General features: G+C 51.7%; 1 protein-coding gene across 2 annotated transcripts in view; it reads left to right on the top strand.

Annotated features, from left to right (window-relative positions):
• BICRAL (BICRA like chromatin remodeling complex associated protein) overlaps positions 1-24,048 on the top strand; it is an 80,721-nt gene extending 56,673 nt beyond the window's left edge. For both annotated transcript variants that reach the window (XM_075555094.1, XM_075555095.1), the window contains exons 6-12: positions 9,261-9,366; positions 10,141-10,241; positions 11,477-11,538; positions 12,031-12,176; positions 15,295-15,389; positions 17,838-17,940; positions 20,372-24,048. In XM_075555094.1, coding sequence (XP_075411209.1) covers positions 9,261-9,366; positions 10,141-10,241; positions 11,477-11,538; positions 12,031-12,176; positions 15,295-15,389; positions 17,838-17,940; positions 20,372-21,147 — 1,389 coding nt within the window. In that variant the 3' untranslated portion in view covers positions 21,148-24,048. The remainder of the gene's footprint in view (positions 1-9,260; positions 9,367-10,140; positions 10,242-11,476; positions 11,539-12,030; positions 12,177-15,294; positions 15,390-17,837; positions 17,941-20,371) is intronic.
• Positions 24,049-24,147: the final 99 nt, after the last annotated feature.

Genomic DNA, 24,147 nt, shown 5'->3' with positions numbered 1-24,147 from the left:
AGGGACCACCCACAGAGTGAAGTGCCAGGGGAGGGACCGAGGTCCAGACTTAGCAACAAGGAGGCATGCGTGCTCTGGATCAGACTTGCTCCCACGGGCTGGGGGCTGCAGGGCTCAGCTTGCCCTAGGTGGGGGCAGACTGGTGAGTGGGAGAGGGGACAGAATGAGCACAGAACTGTCCAGAGAAAGGAGTGCAGGTGGCAGAGACGCAGTGGCCGGCGCTGAGTTCTCCGCTGGTTTGCTAGCCCAGGAGACTGCGGTCCGGTTTAGTGGGGAGGGAGCAACAGCCAGCACTGACGAAAGGAAGGAGGGGCCCGGGAGAGGCATGAGGACCCGGCCTGTGTGGTTCCTTTCGCTGCCTGCTCCTTGGTTACCAAGCATGGGGTGCAGGTGGAACCCCTGAGTGATGCCAATGGGAATGTGCCCACTGTCCACCTGCAGCCAGGGGCACCTCAGCAGAAAGGTCCTGGTGATCAATTTCTGCAAACTCAGCCATTGACAACCTGAGCGCACAGGTGGCATCTGACCACAGGAGTTGGAGTTGCCCCGTAGCGACTGGCCGTGGACACCTAGCGTCTTAGTCAGTCGCTGTGAGCGGCGAGTGTCAGAGACTCAGCCTAACGCCGTTAGCCAAAAGGGAGAATGTGTTACCAGAAGGAGCAGGGTTTGGTGAGTACCGTAAGTGCCTGGTGAGGATCAGGCCCAGAGAGAACTCTTCTCCTCTGTTCTGAACCGAAGCATGCATCGTATTCTAGAGCCAGCTCGGCCCTATTCTAGGGCGGGCATGGGACAGATTGCCGTATGTGGGCCTTCCCAAAGCCTACCAATTCGTCAGAATCAACTGGAGAGCTCTTGGAGATTCGAGGTCCCTAGACCCCACATTAGGAACTCTGGTGGGAGAGCAGTTACACACCGGGCTGCTAACCATGAGATCTGCGGTTCAAACTACGCATCTCCAAGGGAGAGAGACAGCTTTGTATTCCCCTGAAGAGTTACTGTCTCGGAAACTCACAGTGGCCGTACCGCCTTGTCCTTTAGGGTGGCTATGAGCCAGCATCAGCTCAACGGCGTGAGTTGACATTGGATTCCCGAATGGATCTTTGTGGATAGAAGCCAGGTCGTTACTTTTTCAGAAGCGTCCCCAGTCTGTCAGCCTGCTCTTGAGAATCACTGCTCTTGGGTACTGGTCAGCCCAATCCAAATCCCCAGGAGATGGCCTCTGATTGGACCATGCATGGTTCTGGACGCCATGGCCAGAGGAGCAGAAGGGTCCTAGACACCAAGAGGAAGTGGCCACCCGGGCCACCCTGCTGTTCTAGGTGGGGCTCCTGTAGAAATGAGGGGAAGGTGCGCTTCAGGGAGGAAGGAAAAAGCGTTTCTGGGCAGATCAGCTGCTCCACCAGCAGGCTTGGCACCTGTGAGTGATGTATGTGCATTGGGGCGGGGGTGGAATGTAAGTACACCTCCTCTGGACTTTAGCTTGTCCTTGCCCTCCGCTAGCTACGGCATCTTGCTGGCCCGTTTCTGTGGCAAGAGGCAATTCCCATAGGAGAATGTGGGCACTGCATGTCCGCCTTCATTCATCACGTGCCGGCTGCTTTATATACAAAGTAACTTACTAATGTGCAATTAGCTTTTCCGTAGTCTCTCACAGATGGGGGGATTGATAAATTAAGTACTCTTAGTGTCTTGGGATATTGCCATAGATTCACCTAAGATTCACGTAAGATGAAGATAATTGACAGAGTCAACTCGACCACAGCCAACAGCAAGAGTTAACATTGTGCCTTGACCTTTGCAGAATTCTCAGAGGCAAGTTATCAACAAAATACCCCTGAGTGACCGGGATATTTGGGAAGAAAATGAATTTCATGAGCAAGTCTTCTCTAAGGATTTGCTGAAAAAGAGAATGAATGTTTCATTTCTGGGAAAGATAATCAAAGGAAATTTGAGGGAGACAAGAAGCCAGTGGCTCCTGGGGACATCAGCGCTCAGATCAGGAGGAGGGAGAGTCCACGTGACTGACAGTGCAGTGGAACCCCCCCCCCGTCTTTACGCAACAACTGACTGTGTGTTCACTGTGGCGCTGTGGATACAGCAGTCAGCCAGGCAGGCGGAAGTCTTGTCCTCAGCTTAAAGGACAGGGTGTACCTAGATCCCCAGGGAATGTAGATGGACGCGGGGTTGCTACGGCGGTAGAGCTTCCCAGCATGGAAACGGGGTGTCAGTAGGGTTGGTGTCACCCAGTGCAGTAACTTAAGATGTCACCCCCCACCCCATGAACCTCCTCCTGTACCAGACCTTACAGAACTCCTGCTGCTGCGAGGTCATCAAGTCCATGCCGACCCGCAGTGACCTTGGGCCCAACAGAAGGAAACGTGCCGGGCCCTGCGCATCCTCACAAGTGGCCTTGCGCTGAAGCCCATTGTTGCAGCTGTGGCGGTCACCCATCTCGTTGGTCGAGGGCCTTCCTCTTTTTTTTTTTTTTTTTTGATTTTTTTTTAAACAACTTATTGGGGCTCATATAATTCTTATCACAGTTCATACATATACATACATCAATTGTATAAAGCACATCTGTACAGTCTTTGCCCTAATCATTTTTTTCTCCTCTTTTCTTTTTTTACATTTTATTAGGGACTCATACAACTCTTATCACAATCCATACATATACATACATCAATTGTATAATGCACATCCATACATTCCCTGCCCCAATCATTCTCAAGGCATTTGCTCTCCACTTAAGCCCTTTGCATCAGGTCCTCTTTTTTTTCCCCTCCCTCCCTTTTCCCCCCTCCCTCATGTGTCCTTGGTAATTTATACATCGTTATTTTGTCATATCTTGCCCTATCCAGAGTCTCCCTTCCCCCCTTCTCTGCTGTCTCTCTCCCAGGGAAGAGGTCACATGTGGATCCTTGTAATCAGTTCCCCCTTTCCAACCCACTCACCCTCCACTCTCCCAGCATCGTCCCTCACACCCTTGGTCCTGAAGGTATCATCCACCCTGGATTCCCTCTACCTCCAGGAGGGCCTTCCTCTTTTCAGCTGTCTCTCCCCGTTACCAAGCAGGACGCCCTTCTCCAGGAAGTGGCCTCTCCTGACAACATGCCACAGTATCTCAGACGAAGTCTCCCCATCCTGGCCTCGAAGGAGCGCTCTGGGCGAACCGCCTCCGAGACAGATTTGCTTGTCCTCTTGGCAGTGCACGGTACATTCCGTATCCTATCAGCGCTGCGGAGCAAACACACCGATCCGTCTTCCTCCATCAGCGGTCAACTTCCGCATGCACACGAGGCCATGGAAGATACCCTGGCTTGGGTCAGCTGCATCTTTGTCCTCAAAGTTACAACCTTGCTTTTCAAGACCCTAAAGAGGTCTTGTGCAGCAGACTTACCCAATGCAGTGTCTTTGGATCGCTTGCCTGCTGCTTCCGGGAGCACTGATTGTGGAGCCAAGCAGGACAGAGTCCTTGGCAACTTTAACCTTTCGCCATTGATCATGATTTTACCTTTTGGTCCAGTTGTGAGGAGTTTGGTCTTTTCCACACTGAGTTGTAGTCCACACTGAAGGCTGCAGGAGCGTCATCAGCAAGTGCTTCAAGTCCTCCGCAGTCTCAGCGAGCAAGCTTGTGTCACCTGCACATCACAGGTTGTTAGTAAGCCTGCCTCCCATCCTGATCCTGACCCTGATTCTTCACGGGGCCCAGCTTCTCTGACAGTTTCCTTAGCGTACTGGTTGAGTCAATATGGGGAGAGGCTCCCACCTTGCTGCACACCGCTCCTGACTTTAGATCATGAGGTATTCGCCCCGTGGTCTCTTCCCACAGCTGCATCTTGGTCTGTGCACGAGGTCTGCGTGCGCACAGTGACGTGTTCTGGACTTGCCATTCTTCTCAAGGCTGTCCATAGTTTGTTACGATCCTCACAGTCAAATGCCTCGGTATCGTCAATAAAACACAAGTGGACATCTTTCTGGTTTCCTCTCTTTCGAGCCCAGATCCATCTGACGTCAGCAGTGATGTCCTTGTTCCACGTCCTCTTCTGAATCGGTCTGCACCTCTGGCAGCTCCCTGTCCGTGTACTACAGCAACTGTTATTGGGTGATCTTTAGCAAGATTTTACTTGTATGTGATGGTCACGATACCGTTCGATAACTGTGCATGTCTCTTGGGTCACCTTTCCTTGGAATGGCTACAAACACGGATCTCTTCCGGTCGTGGCCGAATAGCTGCTCCTGGCATAGACGAGTAAGTGCCTCCAGGGTTCCATCAGGCCTGTTGGGACATTTTATCAATTCCTGGAGCTTGTTTCTGCCTAGTGCTTTCGGTGCAGCTTGAACTTCTTCCTTCAGCACCAGTCGCTCTTGCTCACAAGCTCCCCTCCTGAAATGGTGGACTGTCGATTACTTCTGTTTTGGCACAGTGACTCTGTACTTTGTTTTAACTTCTAAAAAATACCTTATTGTGCTTTAGGTGAAAGTTTCCATGGAGTTAGGTTCCCATCAAACAGTTTTGTCCAACTCCTTGCAAGACCCTGGTTCCGTCCCCACAGGGTATCCCGCGCATGTCCACGGCTGGCACCCACGAGCTCCAATAGCGCCCTCTTTAGCCCTCGTTTGTTTGAGGGTAAATGTTGACCCTTCAGTCTCACATCGTTGATTAAGTGACAGAGTAAGTAGTTTACTGAAAATTGTTAACCCTAGCCTGGCACTTCCACCTTTTCTTTCTTGCTTGACAGTTTTTTGGCCCCTCGCTCACTTACCGTTCAATCCAGTAGTTCAGCGCTGTGAAGAAGAGCTGCACCGTCGTCCCCGCATCAGTTTTAGGACTTTGTCGTCTCCTTGTCCTCTCTGTTCTGTGTATTCTCTCTGTCGTCCTTGGTGGTCCTGCAATAGTGCAACTCAAGACTTGAATTGCAGGGTCCTTGGTGATGCTGACAATCACTTTTAATAAAAGAAGTACAGGTGATCGATACAGGGATACATTCCTTAAATGCAATCTTTACGAGATTCTATGAACACTGTTGACGAAGTTGTTTTAAAAAGCCTCTCCATATTGACTTAGCATCAGTAATCGAGCAGACGTCTTCCTTTTTTAATTTTCTCCTTCTGTCCCTTTAATTACTGCGTCATTTTCCAAAACACTACTTATACCGATTCACAAAGACACATAACACAGTATTATAGGTAAGCACCAGAAAATTGAACAGAATCTGTGAATTCACAAGCACCGGCAGCAACAAGGCCAGGCCTGCTGGTCGCCAAGCGGGGGGGGGGGGGGGGGGGATCATGTGCTCAGAGCCGCCCGCTGCTGCTGATCCTGAGTGACAGCGCTGACCAGAGTGCACTCGGCCGTGAGCGAGCAGAGCCTTGTGGCCTTGTTGATAAATATCAGCTGGACTTAGGAGAAATGGTTTGATTGTTATAGCCAATCACAGGAGTAGAGTTATAAAAAATAATGAACTTTTACCAAAACTGCGCGAAGCGTTATTGACAATCATTTTGGTGTCGCCTCCTCTGGCAGTGTCACCTGATGGCAAATTTTCACACTTGGATGTTAACTTAGATTGTTCTAGGATTGTTTTATTTGTTTCGTTTTATTAAATCCTCTGTACTAAGAAATAGAGCACACTTAGAAAACGACCTAAATCCTATGTGCAGTTAGCTGATACTTTTCAAACAGACAGATACCCGTGTCGCCCCCACTTGGCTCCTGCCAGCCGCCCAAACGCCTGCTGCCTGTCCCTTCACAGCCCGGCCCTGCCCTGCCCGAAGCACAACTCTCTCCTGGCCTTTACCATCGCCTCGTCCCTGCGCCTCGTTCCTCTCACTGTGTCTGCGTGCTTAAAGGCCAGGGATCATTCTAGACCACGGAGGGGACAGGCCAGCCGGGGGAAGGCCTTTTTTGTCATAAAATAAGGTGGGTGCAGGAACAGTGAGCGTTTCGTGTGATCCAGGCATATTGAAAGCAATCCCCCAAATACGGCAGTGTGGTTACGAGGGCTGGGCACTTGAAAGTACTGATTCTGTGTGGGTCTGTGTGTCGCCTCGGGGCCTCAGCCCCGGCGGGGTCGCTGAAGCCCTGCGCTTCTCAGCTCCTTTCCACCTGGAGTCTGCTTGGTGTTCATCCCCTGAAGTGTTTGTGGTCAGACCCCTCTCCGTGCCAAGATCTCCCCCAGAGGAGGAGCGTGAGGTCCGCTTCGGGGGAGAGGCTGTCCCCTTACTCTAGCACGATGGTGGCCCGGGCCTAAGGCGCTCTTCGCTGTCACGCGGCAAGGGCTGGCCTTCCCGGCGCTGGCAGGATGAGCGAGGTGGCCATTCCCACTGCCAGTGCTCTCCTCCAGTCTCACCCCCCCCTCTTCTTTTTTAAGAATATCAAATTTGTCTCCATTTTCCTATTAGAAAAAATAACGCACTGTTGAGAACAGAAGTGCTCACGTGGCCACGGCTGTGGTCTGTGGGCGGGAGCCCCTGCGGTGGGTGGTGGGAGCAGAGCGTTGGGGTTAAGGTCATCGTATAAGTGGAGATGCCAAACACGAAGACAAAACAAAAACAACCGTGGACGTGGTACGGGACATTCTGAAAACTTGTAAACCAGGCGTCTTCAAACCACAGCCCGCGGGCCACATGTGGCCCGCAGAGAATAGTTATCTGGCCCGCAGGGTGTTTTTGCCCCGTTTGGTTTTTTTCACTTCAAAATAAGATCTGTGCAGTGTACATAGGAATTTATTCATAGTTTTTTTAAAACTATAGTCCAGCCCTCCAACGGGTCTGAGGGACAGTGAACTGGCCCCCTGTTTAAAAAGTTTGAGGACCCCTGCTCTGGACCATGAGGAAACGCATTGAGCACTGGGCTGGAGGCTCAGGATCATAGGTTATGGCTGCGGTTCTCAGCCTTCCTCATTCCGAGACCCTTGCATACAGTTCCTCATGGGGTGGTGACCACCAACCACAAAATTATTTTCGTTACCACTTCATCACTGTCATTTTGCTACTTTTATGAATTGGGTGACCCCTGTGAAAGGGTCATTTGACCCTCAAAGGGGTCACAACCCACAGGTTGAGAACCACTGAGTTAAGGGGACCCCAAGGTCAGCTGGTGTAACCTAGTCCATAAAGACTACGTTCTACACCCTCCCTTGCGGAGTGGCAGCAGGGTGTGAAAAGCTGGGAGTGGCTCTGTAAGGTGCAACTCTTGGTCTCGCCTCAGAAGGAGCAAAGAGGAGTAAAAACGGAAAAAGCATGTAAACAATGAGCTCCAAGGAGGAATGGACCACTGAGACCAAGAGCGCTAGATGGTGCCCGGCCACCACTGCCCACTGCTCAGACAGGGATCACAACGGAAGGTCCTGGAGAAGAGAGCGGGAAGAAATGTAGAACAAAACTTAAAATCATAAAGATAAAATAAATTTAAAACCCAGGTTTACTGCTCTGAGAGAGACGGTGGAGCCCTCAAGACAGCGGCCCTTCCTTACCTTGTAGCCTTTCAAGGCAGGCCTGGGGCTTCCCTTTCAGCCGAGCAATAGACAGACCTATCAGGGAAGCAGTAACACCCCCTAAGCTGACTATGCTCGAAGGGCAGCTTATGCCCAGGGGTCACACGCTCAGGAGGCAGGGAGGCAGGAAAGGACCGATGGACAGTAAGCACAGCGAAGAGGGACAGCAGAATTACATGTGAGTGGATATATTGGAACGTGTAAGATATGCGAATTAAAATAGTATAAAAAGTAGGGAAAAGAACATGAAAAAAAAGTGAGAGGATGGCTTTACGGGGACTGCAATCGGTCACCAATAAACAATGTGGTTCAATTGAATGGAAAACAGTTTGCTCAGTAGACTTTCACCCACGTCACACACACAAAAGTTACAAAGCCCTGTCAAGTAGTAATCGCGTCTCCTTGCCGTAGAGTCGATGCTGACGCCTAGCCACGTCCTGGGAAAGGGTAGAACTGCCCCTGTGAGGCTGTAACTCTTCCCGGGAGTAGACAGCCTCATCTCTCTGCTTTGGAGCAGCTGGTGGTTTTGAACTGCGGACCTTGCGGTTAGCATCCCCACATGTAACCACTGCGCCACCAGGTTCCTTAGTGAGCACATAGAGCAGTGGTCCTCAACCTTCCTCAGGCCGCGACCCTTTCACACCGTTCCTCATGTGGTGCTGACCCCCCCATCCATAACATTATTGTCATTGCTACTACATCACTGTCATGTTGCTACTGTGATGAATCGGGCGACCCCTGTGAAAGGGTTGTTCAACCCCCAAAGGGGTCGCGACCCACAGATTTAGAATCGCTGACATAGAGGCTTGAGAATTAAAGATTGTTTGGACGCCGTGCCCTACTGCAGAGGTATTGTACAGATAACAAACAGACCCTTTTTAAAGCTAAAGGGAGCTTGTTACTGTTTAAGCACCGCCTAGTCCGGCTCACCTGTAGCAAAGAAGCCCCTCGCGGTTTGGACAGTGGGGCTTGGCGTTGTGTTTCGCACGGGAGCGCACGGGTCCCGGGAGACAGCATCAGCTCAACAGCAAAGACCTTTCCTGATGGGTTTCTTACAGCTTGACACTGAGTTCACCTTTCCTGGTTCCATGCCACCTGGTGGTGACATGGTGCGGACTAGAAGCTACCAGACGGCGGGGCCAACAAGTGTCCCTGCCAAGGGTGTTGGCAGGGAGCTCTGGGGTTGGCCCATGGACCGGGACTTAGTGACCAGCAGGTGTCAGCTCCCTGCAGGACCCCAGACTGGAAATCCCATTTCTGTTGCATGCCATTGAGCCGTGTGCAAGTCGCCGTGGCCCCGGTGCCCGAGTAGGGCTGACCGGAAGGGTTTTCTTGGCTGGCTGGCGTCCTTACGGAGCAGATTGCCAGGGCTTCCTCCCAGGGAGCTGCTGCCAAGCGCTCACTGTCGCCCTGTCAGCTTCTTCATCTGAGGAGGTGTGAGGAGACAGCCTCGTCGGGACCAGGGTCCAGCTCAGCCTCTGCTTGCCTGCCCCTGCTCACAGCAGCTCGGGCCGAGACACCCGCTCTGGTGTGGGCTCAGCGTCCCCACTGACCGGGCTCAGGAACAGTCAGCGTGCTTCCAGAGTCCCAGGCAGTGCATGGCCGTGCTCTGGGTGTGACGGGCGAATCCTGGGTTAAACCGCCTGTCTTGTTTGGTTTGCAGCCTCCCGCAGGTTAATGCAGAGGCTTGGCTGACTTATTATGTACCTCCTTAGCTTTTCACCATGAAGTTAATGTTTTCCCTCTTGGTAATATTTTGCACAGGCTCAGAAAAAAGCATTGACCCAGACGTCGCCCATCGCAGCATCCAAGACGGCAGAGGGCCTGAGGCCAGCGCAGATCCCCGGCCTCCTGAGCACGGCACTGCCAGGTCAGCAGCCTGGGCCACCCCTGTCCTCCCCGTGCCCACAGGGGACGAGTCTCTCCTGCTCTCCCCTCCTCGCAGACACTGCCCCTTGCGGCGGGGCACTAAGACCCCATTGGTTGTCAGCTGTGCCGTCATTCTGTGAACCACTGAGAAAGACAAAAAGCTCATTATCCTCCCGGTGCTCTGTCCCTGGATATGTGGGCCTCCCCCCACCCCCCCGGCTAAAAACCCCTTTCTTCCTAAGGTGGCCCCCCCTTCAGTAAGTGCTAGAAAAGACAAGAGCAGGAGCCAGCTGAGTCAGCCCACTCCGTGGCCCCTCTCGTCACAAATTCTGAGCATTTTGAGGGAGACTGTACATCTTGACGGGGGGCAGACAGCCTCATCTTTCTCCCGGGTAGCAGCCAGTGGGTTTAAACCTCCAGCCTTGCGCAGTTCGCAGTCCCACCGCTTACCCACCGGCTCCCCGAGAGCTAGCTCCTCCGATGACCAATGACCGAACAAGAGCGCTTAACTCCCCTCCGTGTGTTTCCCGTGTAAATAAAACCCATCGCCATCCAGTCCATTCTAACTCCAGGCAACTGCAGGGCAGAGCAGAGCTGCCCACAGAAGCCTGTACCTCTGTCTCCGGAGCTTGTGCAGAAATGGGCTTCCCTGCTGCACACCCTCACGGCCTGCCTCCACGGTTAAGAAACCCTTCGGAAATGCCCACGACTCTGTCTGCGCTGGGCCTGCTGCACCGCTCCTGCTGATCGATGCCTTGTGTGTTCACTCTGATAGGGCAGGACTCCGGAAGCAAAGGGCTGCCAGCATCCTTGGGCACCACGCAGCCGCAGCAGGAAAAAGTAGCGGGATCGTCTCCTGGCCAGCCAGCTGTGCAGGTGGGAGGCTCCGTGATAACGTTTTAATGTCGTCAGATTAAAACACAGGCGTGTCACCTTCTGCTCGGTGGTTTCTGTGTGGCGTCACGTGCCCAGCGAGCCCAGTGCTCGGGAGCGCGGTCCTGGGAAATCCTTCCCAGGGGCCAGGCCTGGTTAGCACTGATGGGACACATGTGGCCACTCCACGTCTGACATGTTTAGAATGCGATTCTTCACGTGTCAGTACATGATATACTAGCCACCAACAGATAATCGACACTCAAACATATCGTTGATCACTGAAAGCGAGAACTCGTTACCATAGGAGTGATAGGTTGGTTCTTCTTAGTGACGCTGAGAGATCCGTGGTTTTGTGCCGAGACATCTAAAAATACCACGGCCCAACACTGTAAATGTCAACCTCAAACCATTTCAGGCCTCTGGTCTGAAAACCCGAGAGTCAAGGTTTGCTCTCTGTTTCATCATTAAAAATGTGCCCGTTGGCAGTGTCGTAAAACTGGCTTGGGTTTGGGCCGGCCTGGAAACCCCGGCGAAGGCTCTGGTCCGGTGGTCAGGGTTCGGCTGTCAGACATGTTGTTGCCTTACCCTGCTGTCTGAGAAAGGGCCTGCTAGCCGCAGCTCGAAAGGCTCGATAGGAACCTTAGGGGTCGCTCTGCTCATGAAGAAGGCACGGCTCGGAGCAGGAGGGTGCGCAGGCCTGGGCGACTCCCAGGCTGTCCCCGGGGTCAGTGCGCACGGAGGCAACAAAGGGACTGCTGGGGTTTTGCTATGTATGTGCTCAACGGTGACCACAGGATAAAATGAAACAGAGAGAGAGACCATGCGGATCACCCACGTCGACTGTGTGCCGTGGGAGCTAGCTCACAAGCACCTGCTGCCTTCTTTTCCACGGAGAAGACTCTCTAAGTGCACCTTGAGATTTGTCAGAGGTGGTGGACTTGGTGCCCACAAATCTCTCTCTTCGGAATAGGACTCCACATTTGTAAAGGGCATTAGGGATCCGCGGCTTAAAGCACACGCTGACCCCCAAGGAGCGGGCGGCACTTTGTCATGTCACACAGCGCACACTTTGGCTGGTTGGGCTCCAGGGAGTTCTTCACTCTGTGCTTAAGGAGGCCGGGTTGGCAGTTTTATTGTAATAGCTCTCGGTAGGTCGCTGAGAACAGGGCGACCTTCCTGGGTAAAATGTTCTGCTTTTATGAAAGGGAATAATAGGAGGTGTCCTTTGGCCGTAGGTGGACAGCCACACGGGAGGACAGAAAAGGCCGGCTGCGAAGCAGCTAACTAAAGGAGCTTTGTGAGTACCTTTGAGTTGACGTTGGACGGTTCTGGGCCCCTTACCTCCCACAGCTACCTTGTCCCTGGACGTCGGTTGTAACGATGGACTTTGGATTAATTTCCTAGCTTATTCTTATAGGTTTCTGGGATATTGTTGGAGCCTGCCGGTTGCTCCTTTGTTCCTAAGGAGGACAGGTCTCTGTCTTCGCCCGTCTACCAGAAATCCTTTGAGTGGCCTCGAGGCTCTGGGGGAGGAGCAAGATTTAGTAAACTCTGGACTTGGAGGATTGAAACGGAAGCGCAGGTTGAGGCCGCCAGGGCATGTGTGAGCCCCCATACTTGAATGATGGGAGGGGCACTGCTTGTGAGGCCAGAGTTGGGGTCCCCTGTGGAGACGGTCAGACCAAAGGCGCCATCCTGGACGAGACCATCTGGGGACACCTCGTGTTCTTCACACGAGCTTTCCTCCCACGACTGCGCTGATGGGGAGTTCTCTCTCTCTCTCTCAAAGCATTCTCCAGCAGTTACAGAGGGACCGAGCCCAGGCCGTGACCCCGGACAAGAGTCGGTTCCGATCCCTGAACGACGCTGTGCAGAGGCTGCTCTCCTTCCACGTGTGCCAGGGTTCCACGCCCACCGAGGAGGACCTGAGGAAAGGTAGGCAGGTGTGCCCTGGGCAGGCCCAGCTCCGTTGCTCCCACAGGTGAGCCGAGCCACGCAGCCCCACGGGGTCACCAGCGTAATTTTATTCTTTGATCACAGCCCCGACTTGTTCCCAATTCACTCACCTGTCCAGCCCACAGTTAACATCGTGACCCACTCAGTGTTCTGTGCAGGGAACTGAAATGCCGGAGCCTCTCCTGGACGCTCAGTGCTGGCTCATAGCAACCCTATAGAGCAAAGTTACGAGGGATACCCCCCAAAAAACTGGAATTTCTTTTTCAAAGCTATGTATTTAATTTTTTTTACAAGACAACCTTCTCCCCTTGAAAGGACTCTCCCTTACACTTAATACACTGGTCAAATCTCCAATTCCATCCTTGGAAACAATTTTCAAACGCGTCTGTTTGGATGGCTGACAGCACCTCGTTCATTTCTTTCTCCACCTCTTCTATGTGTCAAATCGCTGCCCTTTCATGCCCCTCTGCATTTGTGGAGACAAAAAGAAGGCACACAGCGAGGTCAGTGAGTCAGGTGCCAAAGGGACATGCTGGTTTTTTGTTTGGGGTTTGTTTTTGTTTTGTTTTGTTTTTTGCCATAAACTGGCACACTGAGACGGCTGCCTGAGCGGGTGCATTGGCTTGATGGCAAAACCAGTCCCCGTCTTGTCGCAGATCAGGCCTTTTTTGTGGCGCCCTGTGATGCAATCCTCTCAGAACCTCTAATGAGAAAGCGTGATTCACAGTCTGACCTGGTGGGATGAACTCCAAATGCACTGTCCCCCTCACATCAAACAACAAGTGAGCATCGTCTTGCTCTTTGACTTCACCTGACGAGCTTTGGGGAGCGAAGTGACGATGGCGTCTTCCACTGGCTGTGACTGATGTTTGCTTTTGGGGTCATAGGAATAGCACTGTCTTGTCACCAGTAATGACCTTGGGGGAAAAAAGTCTGGGTCCCTTCGGAGCTGTTCTTTCAAAGCACGGCATGTCTCCAGTCGACGCTCTTTTGCTGGTCGGTCAGGACCCGAGGCGCACATTTCCCAGCGACCACCTCATGCTCAAATATTTCATTAAAATTAGCTGAACAGAGCTCCAAGATAGTCCAGACAACTTCAGTGGTCCATCAGCAGTCTTCAAGCACAAGTTCACGAATGTTATCGACATTTTCATCTGTTCAGAAGGTTGACTGGCATCCAGATTGAGGTTTGTCATCAGTCAACATTTCACCATTTTGAAACGAGAAAACCACTCGTACACCTGAGTGTTTCCAAAAGCACTGTCCTTGTGAGCCGTGTGCAACATCACGGCAGTTTCTGTGGCAGCAGTTTCTTTTTCCTGAGCAGGAAACCAAATTTCACACCTGAATGCTGTTCTGTTAAATCGGCCATCACAAAACTCAAGGTTCAAGAGAAACTGCTTTACGAAAAAATGCACTGTGACCAGAGAGAACCTTCCCAGGCAATGCCACTGGGTGCACTAACTCAGAACGAGTTATTTGATGCTTGCCCGGGGGGAAATGGAAGGAACTTTTCCTGGAGATTTTTTGGGTACCCCCTCGTAGATCTGCCCCTGTGGGTTTCCCAGACTGCTACTTTTTATGAGTGTAGAAAGCCTCCTCTTTCTCCCAACGATGAGCTGGTGGTTTCAAACTGGTAACCTTGTGCTTAGCAGCCCAATGTTTAACCATTACACCACCAGGGTGCCTCTTGGGGAGTCATAAATCCAAAGCCTTTGTGGACTGCTGGCTACAGGTAGGGTGCCTCTGGACTAGGTACCCTGCAGAGCAATGTAGACTCAACTCTGGCCTTAAGCATGCCCTGAGCTGTTACTGCCAGCTTTATCAATTAGATCAAATGTATTTTTTCAGGAAAAAGTTACTGAGCACCCTCTCCCCTGCCCCCACAATTAAAAACATGTACTGTAGCTCATCTCCAGGATAGAATATTGGGGTCTGCTTTTGCAGCCCCTCTGCCTCTCTCCAGCACTTTCTAAGGAACGGTATTCCCCACTTTGGAAAATACTGAGTTAAATACATTTCATTAAATTTTTTAACCCCCAAGGATCCGATGTGAGCCAGCCAGAGCATGCTGTCCATGAAGAACTCGGCATAAAGGTTAGGGTGTACTAGGGCCCTTGTTGCCGACCCCAAACTTAGCCACTTCTTCCTCCCACCGAGTACTGGGAGTGACCCTGCCTCAGCTGTCACCAGCTTGTCTCCCCAGGCTGGGGTCTCCGATCTCTGAGCTCACCGGGGGGTCCAGGCCCACAGTCCAGCCTTGAATATGGGGTGCGAGTATGCTCAGAAGAGTGAATGAGAACGTGTAAGACCATTTGAGCTGGGCGGACAGGACAGAACATAGGACCGTAATAGGCAGGGTGTCAGGAGCCACTTGTGTCTTTACGTCAAGCCACCTGCCCGGCCGAGGCCATCAGACTTCACAGTTGTAGCTGTTAGGGTTTCTCATAGGGTCAGAAGGACCTGCAGGCTGCGCCAGGAGCCCCTCATCCTGTCGTGGGTATGTGATGCGGGAGCATGTGGCACCGTTTTCTTTCACATACTGTGCTCATTTTTTAGGGGTTTTGGGGCATATAATTCACATATAATTTAACTCAGTGGTTTAGCTATATTGGAAAGCGTTGTGTAGCCTCAAACTGTGTTTTAAAGTGTTCTAGTGTGGGCTTCTTATTCAAGGTGAAGCAGGCCCGTATTGCTGTTTGTGTGGCCACGTGCCAGTGGGCAGAGAGAGAAGCCAGGTTTGAACACCAGGAGCCTTGGCTAGCTGTAAGGAGTCCTGGTGGCATAGTGGGGTACACACTAGGCTGCAAACCACAAGGTCGAAACCGCAAGCAGTTCGAAACCACCACCTGCTCCAAGGGAGAACAATGAGGCTTTCTCCTTCCACAAAGAGCTAGTCTCAGACACCTACAGAGGCAGCTAGTTCTCTGCTCTGCAAGGTGGCTTTGAGTCAGAACCAACTCAGGCAAGGAGATTTGTTCTAGCTTTGTTTTACTATACTTGGAAGAGGAACGCACTTCAGTCCTAAGAAATAAAAGCCCACGCTGGGGGTGACTGGGACTCTCTTATATTTTCTTTATTTCTCTCTCTCCTCCAGTCGACAATGAATTTGAAACAGTTGCCAGTCAGCTGCTCAAAAGGACCCAGGCAATGCTGAACAAGTACAGATGCCTCCTCCTGGAAGATGCCATGGTAAGGAGAAACTCTCCAGATCTTACCGTGCCAGCTAGTTTGGAAAGCACAGCGGTTTAAATCTAGAGAAAGATACAGTTGTCCGTTCCTACTGCCAATGGCAGCTAACAGTTGCTGCATGTTACACAGTCGATCACATGTTGTTTTCGTGCTTAATAAATGAAAAGGCTTTGGTGGGCCCGTGGTAGAATTCTTGTCTGCCTGCCAGAAGCGGGGATTCCGGTCCAGCCAAAGTGCTCCGTGCGCCACGGCCACCCACTCCTCCATGGGGGCTGGTGCTGAGCGGGTCTCATGGATCTTTGTGACTAAGACACACTCGGGAGAAAAGGCTGGCTGGCTGCTTCTGACTATCAGCCAGTGAAAACCTTTTGGATTGTAACTGACCCATCCACTGCGGCTTGTGGGGATGTTGCAGGACCAGGCAGCATTTTATACCACCATGCACGAGGTCCCCATGAGCCAGGGACTGCGGGACCGTGGCTGAATGAGGTTATAGAAGTCCTAGTGTGCCAACCAGTGGGCAGAGCGAGGATACAGTGCCCGCTCCAGCCCTGATGCTCCCTGCCGCCTCTCAGCAGGGACCGGTGGGTGGCTCTGTAGATGGGCAAGCACAGCTCTGCAAGGACCGCCTCTCTCTGACCCCAGAACGCGCACCTGCCCACAGTGCGCTGCCTCAGGGAATGACCGGAAGACCAAGCCCAGACTGAGACTCTGTAAGCAGGGCTGAATCATTCAGGCCTTGACTTTCATGGGTGTAACGTGTACTGAGCTGATCTCTTACAATTTGGGATTCAGCTTGAACATGTGTCTTTGGGAGATTCGTGGAGTAGACTGTAATATGTACAACGTTGTGCAAACAGGTCTGTGTGTAAATATATGAGGGGGCTTCAAGACATTCTTGGGAAAATGTCTTTTTTTTGGTTATGAGCATTGTTTGAAGCCCCTGCTTATAAAATGGTGCAGTATTTACATAAAACCTGTGTACATCCTCGTATGCACTTTAAATCATCTCTCCGGTACCTGTAATGCCCAGTAAATGCTGTGTAAACAGCTCTTGATGTGCCCTCTGAGCGGCCCCGGGATGGCTTCCCCCTCCCCACCTTGAATATGTCCAGTCTGAGGTCAGTTGCCTCCACTGATGTAGAACCTGTGGAGAGGGGGGGAAATTCCACTATCTTTCATTTCACTTTCCCATGACATTTTTAAGCCTCCTCCTATATATTTGTGTGGGTGTATATTTACTTACACGTTTACTTAAAGATACGCCTCCAGAATCGGAAGTAGTCTCATATTGACAACATTTTCTGAAGCCAAACTCTGCTATATCAAAACCAGACTTAATAACTGTGTCGTTTGTAAACAGCCCTTCTGTTCACCACGGCCAAGTCCATTCTGCCCCAGAGAGACCCAGTAGGGCCGGATAGAGCTGCTCCTTCGGGTTTCAAAGGCTGTAACTGGACGTGAACAGACAGCCTCATCTTTGGCCCGAGGAGGAAGCTAGTGGCTTCGAACAGCCAAACACATAATTGCCACGCCACCAGGACTCGTGCAAATCCTTTGCACTCAGCCATAACCTTGGGTTGTTGACTGAGACCCGCGTGATGGTGCTGTAGCAGAAAAGGCCTGGTGCTGCCTCTGTCTGCACCACAGCCCCCATAAACCAGTCAATTTAGTGGCAACGAAGAGCGGTTCCATTGCTTCTGAACAAAAGACCAGACTTGGCCAGGTTATTTTCTCTCTGCCATGAATTTTCATGTTAAACAAGGGCCCAAACATCGATAGTAAGATTTGATTCTGTCCAGGACCAGCTGGCTTTGAGGGAATTCATAATAAAATAAAATGTAACTGCATCTGGCAGCCCTGGTGGCTCAGCTGTGCTCTGTCACACCAAAAGGTTGGCAGTTCAAACCCACCAGCCACTCCGGGAGGAACTGATGTGGCAGTCGGCTTCCATATTCTGCTATGAGCAATAAAACTAACCTTATTGACATTGAGTCAATTCCAGCTCACACTGATCCCTTTTGGACAGGCCAGAACCGCCCCCATGGAGTCTCCAAGGCTGTCACCCTTACGGCGATTACAGCGGGCTTGCTTTTTATTTATACTAGCACGTGAGGTGGAAAGGGTCATCCTGGTGGAAGGCTGTCAAGCTATCTTGTTAAATATCCACTGCCTTCGAGCCACTTCCGACTCATCATGGCTGTAGGACCAAGGAAAACGTCCCAGGAAGGTGTCCGAGATGGTCATCCTCTCTCCCTCAGGAAAGGCGCGGACCGGACCCCCCGGGGGCCTGCAGAGAGGGCAGTGGGAGTCCCCCTGCCTAGCAGTCCCTGTGGGATGCGTGACTCGTCTCCTTAGACAGATCAGTCACGCTTAACCCATGGGACATGAGGCATCCGACGCTCATGGGATACAAGGCCCCCAAATGACCAGCCTCTCTCCCTGCAGCGGATCGACCCGTCTGCTGAGATGGTGATGATTGACAGGATGTTCAACCAGGAGGAGAGAGCTGCTCTTTCCCGGGACAAGCGGCTGGCCCTCGTAGACCCCGGTAAGATGCACCAGTGAAAATTGGGGTGAGCTTCTGTCAGGGAGGAGGGGCTACAGGGAGGAGGGGTTGTCAGAACCAGCCATTGGGTCTGAAACCTGAAGGTGGAGCGGGAGTTGTGTGGGAGAAGCCCCCAGCCCAGAGGGCTGTCTGAGCTCTCTCACAGGGCCTGCCTCCACTTAGCCTGCGATGGGATGTTGCTTTCTATCACGGGATTCCTTGTCCCCACTATAAACTTAAAATTCTCCACTTCTTCTCCTTTTTGAGAATGAAACTTCCCACAGGCAATTAGACTCCAGCAAATGATTGCATATTAGGGGGTGGAATTAGTAAAACACTGTCCCTGCCTACAAGCTAGTGGATTGTAAATTCTTACTTAAATACTTTTCTCTGAACCCATCAATTTTCTACATTTTAGATTTGATTTTATACAGTAAAAATGTATTTTAAACTTCATCCACAGTGAGCCTTTGGGGGGAAAAAGGAATTTTCTATATGTTTACCCTTGTTATCTAAAACATATTTGTAAATCAATATTACTGCAATTCAAAGAATGTAAATTTTATCCCTACTTGGACAGTCCTATAAAGCAAATATTTTTATTTAAGATTTTCCTCCAATCTGGTTCTCACTTAAGGTGGTCACCCAGTTGTGATCATGTGTTGTATGCGAGATACGGCTTAGCACTGCGATTTTCCTTCCTTCTGCTGTACTGCTAGTGTGTTCAAATTCCTGCCTAAGAACTGCCTAGTAGCTCAGTAACGCAGCTAATTAGTGCTCTCCTGTTGGGGCTCTGCTTTCCTGATGCTGCATCTCTTTTCTGACAGTTAAACATTACGCTTTTGCCAGCTCAGGGAACTTCCACAGCAAATAGATGATCCTTACACTTAGTCTGAAAGCGCTCTGTTGGGTAAAGCACTCAGCTGCGCACTACAAGGTCAGCGGTTCGAGTCCACCAGCCGCTCCATGAGAGAAAGCTGAGGCTGTCAGCTTCGGTAGATTGACAGCCTTGAAGCCCCTCTGCAGCAGCTCTACCCTGTCCTGTAGCGTCTCAGTGGCAATGGGTCTGGTTTTTGTTCATGTTGTTGTTTTGTTTCTTGCGTACTTACTGTCAGGAGCCCTGGTGGTGCAGTGTTCAGCATTTGTCTGTTCAAACCCACAATTCCTGCCAGGAAACATGTCTGGAGCAGCTCTCATCCGCCCTGCCAGTCTGGGAGTGGGGGTCAACTGTGATAGCACAGCAGGAACAATCTAAGGGCTCTGGTGGTGCAGTGGTTAAGCACTCACTGAGGGGTCGGGGGTTCAAACCCACCAGGGACTCCTGGGAGAAAAGACTGCCCAGCTACTGTGGGGAGTCCACGAGGACTGAGAGTCACCATGGCCTCTATGAGTGATTTTATAGGGCTCATCAAAGCCCCAGCTCACTGCCTTTACTCTTCCAGAGAGAGCCCGTTCTCTGACCATCCACTCCCCGGGCCCTAGATCCTCAGACACGCTGCTCTTGCCGCCCTCCCGCTCTGGTGCAGCCTGACTCGGTTCTCCGTGCCCCCAGCCCTGCCAAGCACGCAGGTCCCATGGTAGATTCGTGTGAGCCATCCGGTTTGTGCTCCCGGCAAGTACAGCTGGTTATGCCAGGGTCCAAATGGGCTGATGCCCCCATGCCCAAAGAAAGTATGTGTTCATGCCCCAGAGCCCCATGCCCACGCCCGAGAGTGTGAAGAAGATACCAGGCTGATCCCAGGACCTCATGTGTTTCCACAGTCTGTCAAAACCAAACCGAGCTCACTGGCAGGGAGTCGATGCTGACTCACAGAGACCCCGTAGGACAGGGTAGAGCTGCCCCTGTGTGTTGCCAAGACTGTGACTCTTTACGGGAGTAGAAAGCCCTTTCTCCCACAGTCTTTCAAAGACATCATTCGTGTGTGTGTGTGTGTGTGTGTGTGTGTATCGTAACTGAAAAATAGCACCAAGATACAGGTCTGAGCAGGGCCTCTTACCCATCCGGTTTTCCCTTCAAAAGAATCAGCCTTCCGGCCTGGAGGCTACAGCTCTCTAGCTTGGTATTGTGAGCCCATGGGTAGTGCATTCGGTCAACAAGCTTGGCTGCTAGCCAGAAGGTTCAAGGTTCAAGTTCACCTGGGCACACCTGAGAAGAAAGTGCGTCCTAGTGATCTGTGTGCAAAGCACCAGCCGTTGCGAACGCAGTGGGTCACAGTTCTCCCCTGGCTCTCATGGGTTGCCACGGGCAGGATCCAGTCAATGGGACTGGCACCGACCGGGTTTCTCAGGGTTCCTGTACAAGATACCGAGCGACCCTGAGGCGTGGGCAGGTGGGGCGGTGTCCTCACCTGACCCCCTGAGCGGCTGTCCGACAGGCCTCGCTCTTCCCTACTCACAGCGGTTCATTCGTGTTCTGTGTGTTTCCCGATTTCAGATGGCTTCCAGGCTGATTTCTGCTGTTCCTTCAGACTTGACAAAGCCGCTCCCGAGGCCGCACCGTGTGGCAGGAGTGACCAGCAGGGCAGTAAAGCGACCGGCTCCTCACACCTGACCAAGGCCCAGAGCAGAGACCGAGCCAAACCTGGCCTGGCAGAACCCCCGAATCATGACCAATTTCATCTAGTGCCTAATCACATTGTGGTCTCCGCAGAAGGAAACATTTCTAAAAAAACAGACTGCCACGGCCGAGCACTGAAATTTGATAAAACGGGCTTAGCCCAGTCCCGGGGTGCCTCCGAAGAGAAAGCCGGCCGCAGGGACCTCCCAAAGGCCGGGGAGGGCTCCCCAGGCCCCGATGGGCCCCGGAAAGCCCCGTCCAGACCTGACAGCAAGCTCCCCAGGAGCTCTGCGGAGTGTCACTTGGAGAGGGCATGTAACAATTCCTTCCAAGACAAACCTTTGAGGGATTCTCCAAAGAATGAAGTTTTACACCCGGACATCATGAAAGGGTCGGGCGAGCCCCAGCCAGACCTCCAGCTCAGTAAGAGTCTGGAGACAACATTTAAGAACATCTTGGAGCTCAAGAAGCCTGGGAGGCCGCCTCAGAGCGACCCTGCCGTGGGCGGCTCTGTGGAGTTAGAGTTCCCCAACTTTTCGCCAATGGCTCTGCAGGAAAGCTGCCTGGAAAAGTTCATCCCGGACCACAGCGAAGGCGTCGTAGAGACAGACTCCATTTTAGAAGCGGCTGTAAATAGTATCCTAGAGTGTTAATAGCAGCAAAGCTCCCCTGCCCCTGCAGACCCCACTCCGGACAAGTTACATTCTCCCCTGGCAAAAGCAATGGAAACAGTCTCCTGTCTCCAGCCTGCTGGCTCTCTCGCCCCAGATTCCTCTGGCTAACCTCAACCCCGTTCTCTGCCTAAGCAATACGCGCCTGGTCGCGGGGAGAGCGCCCAGAAGTCACGCTGGTTAGGAAGCAGGCTGGGGCTCGGTGAGGTCCAGCTGTTCCGAAAGTGCTCAAGCATCCGTTGGTTTGTTGGCTTGCTTTAAGTATTTAACAAACAAACAACACTGTCACTCAATGAGCTCACAGTATAGTTGGTCCCTGGGTAGAATTCTGACAATCAGAAGTCCTTGGAAAAGAACACACATATTAAATAATGAGAGTTGAACAGGACTGAGCAGCTACTTTTGAAAGTGTCCCACTGCATCTCCAGATTTTGGTTGGTGTTTTTTTTTCTCCTTCCTTTCCCTTCCTTGGGTGTTTTTTGTTTTGTTTTGGGGAAGACTTACCTTGGTCCCCCCTGGAAGGAAGGTGGGGCCTGTCCTACGTGAGGGGCAGCCCTGGTGTAAGAAGCCAGCCGTGGGGGTCAGGCCCAACAAGGCTTCCCTGCTCATGTTCCAGCGCTTTCCTGATCCTCCCGGAGCAGATCTTCATGCTGCTCAGCGGAGCTGTGGTGGAGGAGGCCCAGCGAGGAAATGCATGTCCCGACATGACTTAAAGTGGGAACCAGGCAGTGTTCAGGGGAGGCCACGCTAGAGGCCGGAGGACTTTCCTATGTATATATGTAAAAGCGTATATATGTAAACTAGTGAGGAAAAAACCCAAACAAAACCAAGTTTTTGCATTGTTCCATTGGCCATTGTCTACAGGTGCCGTGGTACCCCGTTTTTATCTGTTGCTGGGTTTTCTTTCTCCTGCCTGCCCTCTCCCACCAAAAAAAAATAACCAACCATCAAAAGCACTTTCATTTGAAAACAATAGTATCATTTTTCATCTTTATTTTTTTACTTTAACATCCAAGGGGACTTTGGCCTTGTGTATGCTTCTTCTTGTCCGAGAACAGTAGTCACCTCCCACCTGGCAGCAACACAAACCAACCAAAGGTCACCAGCCAGCCCACCACTGCAAGGAAAGATGAGCCTCCGGGGGCGGGGGGAGAGGGGAGAGGAAGGTAAGGGGGGTCTTGGGGGAAGAGCCAGGCCCCCCTGGAGAGTCAAAGGCCAGGCCCTGACACGGTCTGTCTTCATCTCCATGGGAACCACTGATGGCTGGATCGATATTTCTTTTCAGGGAGCTTCGCCTTTTCCAACCGCCTGCCCCAGGCCGGTCTGTCTGTCAGTCCCTTCATTCTCCACGCGCTCGAGCTGTGGACATGATGGTGTTTTATGTGCACGCCCACATGCGCGCAGACCCCAACGGGCTTGGTTGCCTTGTACAGGCGCTCGCTCCCTCTCACCCTGTCTCTCTCTCTGGCATTAGAGAGGCACCGGCTGGACTCCAGGCCAACACGCTAGAGCCAGGCTCTGCTGCTGGCTGACTGCCCTGCACAGGGATGACCCCCCTTTGTCATGATGCTGGGCATGTCTCTTCCAGACTGGCCTGTGATGGACCGAGAGGCTTCTGATTAGTCAACAGCAACCGTAGACCGCCCCCCTCCCTTGCCGCCCTGCCCACCCTACACAGAAGCCCCCAGGGGACAGCCAGGCAACATCAAAGCAAGGCCCTCCTCCCCCTTTCCCCACCCAAGAGAAATGGGAAAAACTGGGCCATTCTAGGGTTGCCATTTTTTCCTTCTTTGTGCCAATTTCCAAGTTGCAGGTTTCCCCCGCGATCTAGCTTGCAACATAATAGAAAGGTAGTTGGTATTGCCAGCTGGGACTGTTTGGGCAGCCCTGGGGTAACCTGCCCGGAACTCCCTTGATGTCATAGGCTCTTCTTAGGTCTCATGCACCCCCAATTCCTAGCGAGACATAAATGATCCCTCCTGATCAAATTCTTCCCATTGTGGAACTTGATGCTTGGAAGCCTTTATGCAGGCTGCTGATGAGTTATGGAATTACTGCGAATCACTGGAATTCTTAGAGACAAGATTCACGTACCTTCATCACCCCACCCCCCCAGACACACACACACACACACACACACACACACGCGCCATCTTGCCCCACCACCACCACCCCCTCCCCCCCAGGTTCTCCGTATTCCATCCGAATGGGTTGTTTAAGCCCACTCTAGCAAACGAAGAGTTTAATTCACCAAACTGAAACTTGTAAATTTCCGTGTCCTTGTATGTAAGTTTACTTTCTATGGAGGAACGATCCTAGATAATGACAAATGAAGATTTCGAAATGTATTTTACTCCTGTGATTAGGTAATGTGCACATGAGTCAGAACTCGCCTGTGGAGCCCCTCTGGTGAAGGGCCAGCGAGGTCCGCCCCCGATGGCCAGCATTCGGTTGTTCAGGTTCATTAGTCAAAAGTTAAGGTATAGGACGTGTAACTCAGTAACAAAAATCACTTCCTCTCCTTTTTGATCCTTTCTCTCTCCCCTCTCCCCTCCCGTTTCTGTTGTTGTGGAAACATGTGAATTTGTTATTAAGCATTTGATTTTCTGTGTCCTTACGTACTGCCTAAAGATAAAGCAAATTTTAAACCGGCAATTACGAAAAAGAGCGATTTTAGCTCCGAAGAAATGTGGTAGACTGTGAGATGAGGGGGGCCTTGCGGACTGACTTGACCCCAGGGAGGGCACGTCACCCACTGTCAGTGTGGTATGGGCTTTCTTTGCTTCAATACCTTCATTTGTATAGTATGTCTCACTTGAAATTGCTTTGTATACATTTTGTAAAAATATTTATAAAATGTTTTGTAAAAAAAAGTATAACAAATTGCAGTTTATTTTGTTATGTTGGATAAATACTGTTCAAAGAAGCCAGTCAGTAACTATATTGTTAATCCATGGTTAGGGAATGTTTAGTCGGAGATAA

Source organism: Tenrec ecaudatus, chromosome 7 (assembly GCF_050624435.1).
Source record: "Tenrec ecaudatus isolate mTenEca1 chromosome 7, mTenEca1.hap1, whole genome shotgun sequence".
NCBI lineage: Eukaryota > Metazoa > Chordata > Mammalia > Afrosoricida > Tenrecidae > Tenrec > Tenrec ecaudatus.
The sequence above is the reverse complement of the archived record's forward strand: the minus strand, read 5'-3'. Positions and strand labels throughout refer to the sequence as shown.